The sequence below is a fragment of the Sinocyclocheilus grahami genome, unplaced genomic scaffold (assembly GCF_001515645.1).
Source record: "Sinocyclocheilus grahami isolate Dianchi unplaced genomic scaffold, SAMN03320097.WGS_v1.1 scaffold871.1, whole genome shotgun sequence".
Lineage (NCBI taxonomy): Eukaryota > Metazoa > Chordata > Actinopteri > Cypriniformes > Cyprinidae > Sinocyclocheilus > Sinocyclocheilus grahami.
The window spans coordinates 20,196-29,932 of NW_015506050.1; the positions used below are offsets into that span (position 1 = coordinate 20,196).

The following is a 9,737-nucleotide window of genomic DNA, read 5'->3' on the forward strand; positions in this document are numbered from 1 at the left end:
TGTTTTGACCTGATTTCATGGGACCAATCTTACCACCCAAACTATGAGTTGCCAGGTGGAAAGCCTATATTACTGTCATCTACTGTGTTTTATAGTAGTATGATTTATAGTAGCCATCAAATGAAACTCACAATTAGCTTCAAATGTGCTGAAAGACTTTGTCAACAGATTAAACCTCTCGTGCTTTATTTACATGTAATTTATTAATTTCGTCATTCCAAACTACTTCATACTTTTGAAGAAAATATGTACTTTAATGTTTGTCTCTAGAGTCACTCAAAAATATTACTTTTTATCAACACAAGCATCAATAAGTCACATAATGTCAGAGGCAAAGATATGGAAACTTCCCTCCAATATTACAACAGCACAAGTTCAGTCAGTCATTTCTACTCTGAAAGACGAATGGTGTGAGGATTTGAGAGGTCACTCGGGGTCTTACCCTGTGCCTTGGGTGTGTAGGAGGAGGCAGCTCTCTGTGTGGGAGGCCGTGGTGGTCTAGCTGGTGCTGAACTCATCTGTGAAAACAAAGACACCCGAATATACATCAACAGGCTTGTCTCTCACTCAGTGAACTTCATAGACAGAGACTGACACTGATGCCATAAAAATCAATTAGTTTAAGTCTTTGAAAGCACAATTAAAAATGTTTTTTATGTAAGCTCAGTTTGACCATAAAAATAAGCAACTATAGCAACATTTGCAAATAAGCAACTAAATATGCATTGCATTTCGAATAGTGTCATATTGTGGCATACACATAAATAACTTTGAGGTCTCAAAACATTATATGCACTGTAACTATTCATTTTACTCGTTATTATGATAGGGAATCCCTTGAGTTGTTTTGACCTGATTTCATGGGACCAATCTTACCACCCAAACTATGAGTTGCCAGGTGGAAAGCCTATATTACTGTCATCTACTGTGTTTTATAGTAGTATGATTTATAGTAGCCATCAAATGAAACTCACAATTAGCTTCAAATGTGCTGAAAGACTTTGTCAACAGATTAAACCTCTCGTGCTTTATTTACATGTAATTTATTAATTTCGTCATTCCAAACTACTTCATACTTTTGAAGAAAATATGTACTTTAATGTTTGTCTCTAGAGGGGTTCCTCTGTGCACTGTGTGTATCACAGACTCAAATGAACAATATTTTTTGACTCAAATGAGTCAAAAGATTTGTTATTTTGACAGAGAAAAAAAAGACCAGAGTAAGTGGAAAATAGCGTGACTTCAAATCCCATCAAGTATAGAGATTATAGTAATTTTGTTATTTTAATTTATAGTAATCTTGAAATGATGAGTGATGTTGTCAGTCAAATTAATGTGACGTTTTAGCATGCAATGACATTTCACGTGAGCATTTTAAACAGAGCAAAAGAGTATATCTGGATGGGTCAGGAATATTTATTCTGTAAACGGTCCTATTTAAACAGTAATCCCTTGCTATATTGCCGTGCACTATGATTCTTGAAGAAACAAATATTTAAGTTAATATGATTTCAAAAATTCCTCTAAATTTGATATGTTGGGAATTTGTGAGTAAACCGTCCTCTCACTTTCAGCTGTAAAGTCATTCTAATGATTCATCTAGTCTGATTCACTCTAGTGAATCTGTTTGTTCAGACACTGTTCATGTAAATGACAAGATTAAATAATAACAAATTATTTACGATTCACAAATGTCAGTCCCTGTTCTGATTTCTAACATGCTTAATGAATATATTTGGTGACAGTGAGATTTAGTTAAATGCCACTCTTCACCACTGTTATTTTTTATGATGTATATTTTGTACATTTATCTGTTACACTTTGATTTTATCTCCCTGATAGCCCTGACTGGTAATTCATTCAAAACTCTCTTTGTAGTGTCAGAAATGTACAGCTTTGATTAAAGAAAAAAGTTTTAAAAATCTCCAGATATTTTATAATCACCAAATATATAGCTATATATTTACATTATTTTATTTTATATTTTATATATTTAATGATATTGTCCACTTACGTAGTTGCTTGTAGTCTAGCTAGCTACTTTTTCAAAAGAGTAGCAGGACTATATTTAAACTACTGTAAATTATAGGTAACACTTTATTATAAGGTTCCATTTGTTAACATTAGTTAACCACATTAGTTAAAAGTAAGAATGAATATATTAGAATTTATTCATTTTATTTTATGTTAATTCCAATATTTACTGATACATGATTAAATTAAGAAGTCGTACCTGTTAATATTATTATTTAATGGACATGCGCTAACATGAACTAACAATAAACAGTTGCATTTTAATGAACTAAGATGTATTGCAAAATATGTATTGCTCACTGTTAGTTAATATTAGTTAATGCATTAAATAACTTTAGTTAATGGGACCTTATTGTATATTGCTACAAAATTCTGAGTAAAAGTTGCTTGGTTTCATATATGTTTGCCCAACATGGGGCAGTAGTACACAGACAGTGACCTTGCTTGAGGCTTGCATGTGTAGTCCTGCAAAATGGTGTACAAATCATATGCTTCAGGTGGGGGTTCCACATTGAGAATAGCAGAAGCATGAATGTCTTGGCCATAAAACCTAATCAAATGTAAAGCACACATAAAATATTGAAACTGTAACATCAGTGCCCGAGGGCTTTGATGCAGCATTTAAACCCTTTAACCTCTAACACTGCAATGTGCTTACTTTCAGTTTGTTTCTTTGCGTTCGATGAGGTAAGAACCGACGAGAGACACTCCAGCATAAAGGCCACGAGATTTGCAGTAAGAGTAGACAGCTGCTGTACTGTGAAATGCCACATCTGCCTCCAAATTTTTGTCAAAGATTTGACAGACTTGTATATGGAAGGAATAAACATTACACAGTCAAAGCTCATAGTGAAATCGATTGAAAAGATAAAACTATGCGCTGTTTTCAGTGTAATAATAACTGGTATTTGTTGGGAATAATCTAAATTATTTACAAATATTTTGGAAAAAAGTCTCTAAGGCTGTATTTATTTAATCAAAAACAGAGTACAAACAGTAATATCATCATTGAATTATTACAATTTAAAATATTAGCTTACTATTATAATATATTTTAAAATATAATTTATTCCTGTGATGGCAAAGCTGTATTTTCAGATTTTCAGCAGAAATCTGTTGTGCGATTGTGATTTTTTTTTTCTTCATAGAACAGTAAGTTCAATATACAGTAAATGTCTTTGTTGTTATTTTTGTTCTGTTTAATGCATATATGCCGAATAAAAGTATTTAATCAAAAAAAGTATTTTTTTAATTAAAAAAAATAATAATACTGACCCCAACCTTTTAATGGTAGCGCATTTCATAATTTAGTGTTTCATTACCATTTCCATTTTCAAACATCCCTCACAAACTATGAAGACCAGGCTCAAATGACCCTGACTTTGTTAACAAAAACAGACTTTCAGACTTTTAACATTAGGCAATGTCTCTTAAAGGATGTGCAGAGTATTAGGTGCTACATACAGTCAAAAATGTAAATGCGGATTGACATAGTATATTAATGTATTAATGCAATTTTGAAATGGACAAGCTAGCTTACAGAACAACTTTTCAGTTGTGAAAGTTACAGTATGTTATACCTTATTCTTTTTGATTTAAAAAATATCATATGATATGACCCCTTTAAAATGTTTATAAAATGTCCAAGTTCCATTGTCCACTTAATAAGTAATAACTATATTCTTAAAAGAGACCTTGATTTTATTAAAATCATGAGATGTGACACTTATATAAAATATCCAAGTAGGTGGTAAGAAGGTTCTATTCCAAATATAACTCATTTCAAAAGAGCACATACGCCCTGCAGTCATTGCTGTCAAACCAAATCCAAACCCGATCTAATCCAAGCCAACAAATCAAACACATCCACATTAAGTGGAATCTTAAGCCCTAGTTTTCAAAGCTACTGTAGTGCAGCAGGCAACCATTCAGCAATATCACTTGCAGCTCTATTCCGGCAAGATCCATAAACAACAATTAAAGCAGTGAGAATAAAAAAGGACTTTCCACACAAGCACAAACACAGCAGAATCTGTCAATAAAGAGTAAAACCACTGAGTCACCTTAGAATAATGCAGCTGTCATTTAAACTAGCACTTCTGAATGGCTCCTAATGTACAGTATGGACACCTGTCATTATCTTTAATTCTCACTTTATTTTCCGCACAGGCTCATGCTTGTCAAATTATGAATGACTGTGTTGTAGGTGAAAGCTGAAGCTGGCAGCTCACAACTGTATACATTTTTTTTTGTATAAACATGACATCGGAGAAAAAGGGTCCCTTGTGAATGTGATCAAAATACAGATGGCTTTTATATTCTGTTGATTTTACATTTAACATTCAGCAAGAGGAAAATTCCCCCCATTGCTTTCCATAAATGCACCAAAACTGCAGTTCAAAAACATTAGACAACAACTTTATACCCTCAGATAAAAACTGTCAAAGCTCTCCATCACCTATGTAAACACTTTAAAAACTTTCTCCAAACAAATGGACTTCAACAGTTGATTTACAAGCCAATGTAACATAATGAAACTCACAAGAGGACTGCACAAACCTTGTCTCATTCCTGTCCACAGAGCCCTGGCAGTGCTAACAGTAACATTTTTTTAAAAACAATCATAATATCAATTGCCGAACATAAATCAAACCTTTCGCCCTGAAGCCATAACCTTTGATTTTAATCAAAAGTCAGTCAAGTGACGCAGATAAAAAATAAAACACTATAGTAATAAAAGTGTCATTTCAAATTCCGACGCTGATACTTAACAGTGGACATTTGCTCAAAGCACCCAAGTTTCCAAACCATTACTCTACATTATTCCCTTTCTTCTGCCCCCTGGCAAAAGAATGGGGTACTACAATTGTACAACTGTAAAATTGCTTGTTCTACTCCTCAACTGTAAGTCGCTTTGTATAAAAGCGTCTGCCAAATAAATGAATGTAAATGGAAGTTACATACCTGCCAAGAGGCCCAACAGCCACAGAGAAGTTTCCTCCAAGTGTAAGATTGTCCCCTTTACTAAAAGCATCTAAAGCTCTCCTCTGATTCAGGATGATGACAAAATCTGATCCCTGGATATGAAAAAAGAGAACATACAGTGGGTACGGAAAGTATTCAGACCCCCTTAAAATTTTCACTCTTAACAATATTGCAGCCCCTTGTTTATGTATAGTGTTAGATTTTATTTTTTTTTTTACATTAGATTACATTGAATTAATTTTTTATTATTTATAAAAAATATTTAATATTTAAATAAAATTTTCACAGGAAGCCTTAAATTAAATAAAATATTTAAAAAAAATGTTTTATTGTTTCTTTAATATTTAAATATTTATTTAATATTTATATAAATATGATTTTTTTTCATCTTAAAATTAATCTTAAATTAAATTAAACTAAATTAAATACTTATTTCCTTTCATATTTAATTTAATGTTTAAATATTATAAATAATAAAATATGACCAGAGGCTGTCATTTTAAAGAAAGTCTTAATTTAAGACTAAAATTTGCTGACTGCTACTCTTCGTAAAGCTTTAATCAAACATCAAACTCGAAATAACAAGGGTCTATAAAATATTACAAAAACAATAACTATTTTATTTTTTTGTTGCAGGGCCAGCTAAGGAACACAGAAAAGCTGCAATGCGATCTGGCTCTTTTGCCTCAAGCTGCCCATTTTGGCTTTCTCAAGCCAACATCAAAGTTTGTTCACAAACTTTATCCTCTAGTTTACCCTGTTCCTTCACCTAAATAGAAATAATAACTAAATCAGTATCGTTATTATTAATTCATATAATCAACTTTGTTTTCTGCTTGTAGGATTTATAAAATAGTGCCACAGATGTGCTGCAGTATAAACGATATTGCAGAATCTCTACTGGTCGACATTTCCACAGCTGCATGGTATACAGTACCTTCAAACAGCCCAGCCCTAAAACACTCACACATTTCACCAGATACTCAGAACTGCCTATTCTAGTCTCACAACTGACATCACTCTTTCATGATTTGCTCTATTTACAAAATTATATCTGGGTTTTTTTAGCACCAGAACATGTGATCTTGCTATACATCACTCTGATAAGAACCCGGCCAACTACTGTGCATCTGTCACCATCAAAACATTAAAAAGTAGTACAATACTCAACAATAGTTTTTATGCTTTTTAAATGCTGGATGGTGAAGTACCTTCAAACAGCCCAGCCCTAAAACACTCACACATTTCACCAGATACTCAGAACTGCCTATTCTAGTCTCACAACTGACATCACTCTTTCATGATTTGCTCTATTTACAAAATGATATCTGGGTTTTTTTAGCACCAGAACATGTGATCTTGCTATACATCACTCTGATAAGAACCCGGCCAACTACTGTGCATCTGTCACCATCAAAACATTAAAAAGTAGCACAATACTCAACAATAGTTTTTATGCTTTTTAAATGCTGGATGGTGTCATAAGATTTGGTCCCGTTTCAGACATGCTCTTGTTTTAATGCCTAAAGATAAAATCGATATTTCCTGTACTCCCTTGCTACTTATTAGGTGTGCTGCTACTAACTGAGAGACACAGACCGCAGAGCTAACCACTGCGCCTGAAGGCTACTCGAGAAATTAATCAAGACTGTCAAGATGCACAGGCGCTCGGTACACAAATGACTCATCCAAGCTGCAACCCAAGGTCAGGAAACAAAGTGCAACTTCTGCCTGATGTTGACAAATGACTCGCTGGACACAAGCACAATGATTTCCTGTGTCAGAGACAGGAGGATCCACTTTATGCAGTGAAAAATTATGAAGCCAGCACCTGAGATACAAATAGCTCCAGACAAAAGGCTGACCTCTGATTTAGGAAAACAGTCATAATGAGTGATTCATTATTGACATGCTTTTACAGAACATCATGTAAGATTCATAGGAAACTTACTATTAATGTGACTTTACTTAAAATCAAAAAGAAAATGTATAATTATTATAGGGAGCACCTGTTTATTAATAAATGGTGGAGAAAGACCCCAAAAACTTTTTACAAGATGACGTCCATAAAGTGTGGGCAGTTAATTATGTTTTTATAGATTTATAGTTAAATTACACAAGGATTTATTACATTTTTTTTTTAAACTTAAGAATATTGGCCGCCTTCTTAGTTAAAACTGAGATTATTCATATTTCAAAAATCGAATTGATTGACAGCTCTAATAACATATATGTTTTATTAAGGAGATGATGGAACGAAAAATAAATACAAAACAAGACAGCCAAGTCAGACAGGGCAAATATTTCAGTGTCTTGATGTTCTTGTCTATGCATGACTCAGACAATCTCGACAGAAAGAAAACATATTTTTTGCATGACATTGCATGTGAAGTAATTTACAAATTATATCCTAATGAAGTACCTATATGTCTGCATACAGAGCCTAAACCTTAGGCATATAGCATAGTGTAGTCCAAAATGTTCTTCTGATACATGAACAAACATGTTGCATAATTGTTCTTGAACACTGATTCAGCACAAAATATGTGAGACTGGAATAGTAAAAAAAATATATCTACTACCTTACCTAGGGTTAAACCTATAAAACTTGTCAACACTTAATTTTAGAAGCAATAAAATGATAAAAAAAAGAACTATCAAAGCACTATCAAACAAGAAGCCAAGAGGAATTTTAACAAAAAGACCTTCTCGTAATTAACCCAATATATACTTGGTATACCATTAACTTATCTTTAATCACAATTGGTTGTTTCTTAGAACAGAAAAACATCTTACCTCCAGACCAATTTCAAATCCTCCATCGAGTCCAGCAATGCCAATGACTGAAGGAGCAGACCATCCTTCAGCACAGAAAACAGCAACAAATACACAATTTAACATTAAAAGGAGAAAATACACAAAACATCACACTATACATATATATAAAAAAAACTTTATTTTGGGATGTCCTACTGTAGAATTAGTTTAGATGTTTAAATACGCAGAAACAGACTGATAGCAACCTGTTAATGTAACCTGCCAAATTGCAAATCTCAAAACTTCATTTCGAGATTAAAATACATATAGCACCTAAAACATAAGCCCATTTGTCCATTATTATAAGTATTACAGAAGTTTAAACCAAAGTATATGTTAATATAAATTAAATACAGATATTAATCCCATATCAAAATAATGATTACACAAAAAAACTAAAGGCCTCCTCCAAACTTGTATTAGCTCTGCTTAATGTAAAAAATTCAATGAGTAAAACAAAGAAACACTAGCATAGTCAATGAAGCTCTAAATTACCTTAAGGAGTGTTTTGTTTATTCAGTTTAGAATGTTGCTAAGGCAGCTGCCAGACATCAATTACTCCAAACCCATGAAACCTCCCTAATTACTCAAATTGGTCTATTTTGTTGTAATAGTTTTGGGTTAGACAGGAAGAAAAATTAGGATTGAACTTTTAAACATATAGGAATATACATAAGACATAGGAATATAAATCAACTTGTATATCATTTTCTGACCTCACCAAGCAAATATACATGTACATTGAAAACAGATCTGTCAGAAAGGACGTCAATAAAACACACTTACTTCCATCAGTGAGCCTTGCGATCACTATCCCACTGCCGCCCCTCGCAGTGATCATGAAACCCGCTTTGAAGACTGACAGGATGGCCAGTCCCTGAGCCTTGGCAATGACATGGGCTGGTGTCAGGTGGAGGAAAAGATAGAGGTAAATGAATATGAGATATTATAATTGGACTTGTGCAGGCATAGCTGTTCTGCATCTAAATACAAGGGCTGAAATATGAAGAAAAAAAAACTAAATGAATCTGCAAATGCAAGATGAAACAGGTACAGTATAGGCAGAGTTGATTGGTGCATTGTGTTTTTGCACAGGTTGCACAGATATGGTGAAGTCACTGAGTGAGTTGCATTCATGTCACTTTCTGAAGACATGCATAAACAGATACAAACAAATGGACTTGCAGAAAGACTGCTAGTCACGTACACAGATGACATCAGTCAACAGAAATGCTAACTTTGAGCAGTTAATAGCAGTTACGTGTCAGGCATGGGTGCTATTACTGCATCAGGATTAGTCTACGGTGTAAAAGCATTAGGAACTGTGGCACACAAATAAAAATGGATGAATGTCAATGCATAGAGATATCAGTGTATCAAAGTGGCATTTACTTTTTGACACAACACTCTTTTAAAAGATTTCACAAAAATTATGTTTAAATTATTAATGAAGAGCATGTCCATAGTTAATGTGATGAATTTTGGGGGAACTGACTGGTTACGTTTTTGTAAAAATGGCTCTGTTAGGTTTGTGGTCTTGAATCATTTGTGTGCTGATGCCACTTGGTTTGATATTTTCGTATTTAATGCATTGATATTTCTAAGTGCTACACTCTTAAAAATAAAGGTGCTTCACGATGCCATAGAAGAACCTTTTTGTCTAAATGGTTCCATAAAGAACCTTTAACATCTGAAGAACCTTTCTGTTTCACAAAAGGTTCTTTGGGGCGAAAGAAGGTTCTTCAGATCATAAAAAGGTAAGAAAGAGATGGTTCTTTAAAGAACCTTTGACTGAATGGTTCTTTGTGGAACCAAAAATGGTTCTTCTATGGCATCGCTTGAAGCACCTTTTGAAGCACCTTTATTTTTAAGAGTGTACTTACTGTAAGGGTTCAAATACT

General features: G+C 33.5%; 1 protein-coding gene across 1 annotated transcript in view; it reads right to left on the reverse strand.

Annotated features, from left to right (window-relative positions):
• Positions 1 to 448: 448 nt before the first annotated feature.
• The window catches only part of LOC107563374 (SH3 domain-containing YSC84-like protein 1), an 11,772-nt gene continuing 2,483 nt past the window's right edge, over positions 449 to 9,737 (reverse strand). Inside the window, exons 3-6 of the mRNA XM_016248232.1 lie at positions 8,623 to 8,736; positions 7,816 to 7,880; positions 4,999 to 5,111; positions 449 to 518 (exon numbers count right to left, since the gene is read on the reverse strand). Coding sequence (XP_016103718.1) covers positions 515 to 518; positions 4,999 to 5,111; positions 7,816 to 7,880; positions 8,623 to 8,736 — 296 coding nt within the window. The 3' untranslated portion in view covers positions 449 to 514. The remainder of the gene's footprint in view (positions 519 to 4,998; positions 5,112 to 7,815; positions 7,881 to 8,622; positions 8,737 to 9,737) is intronic.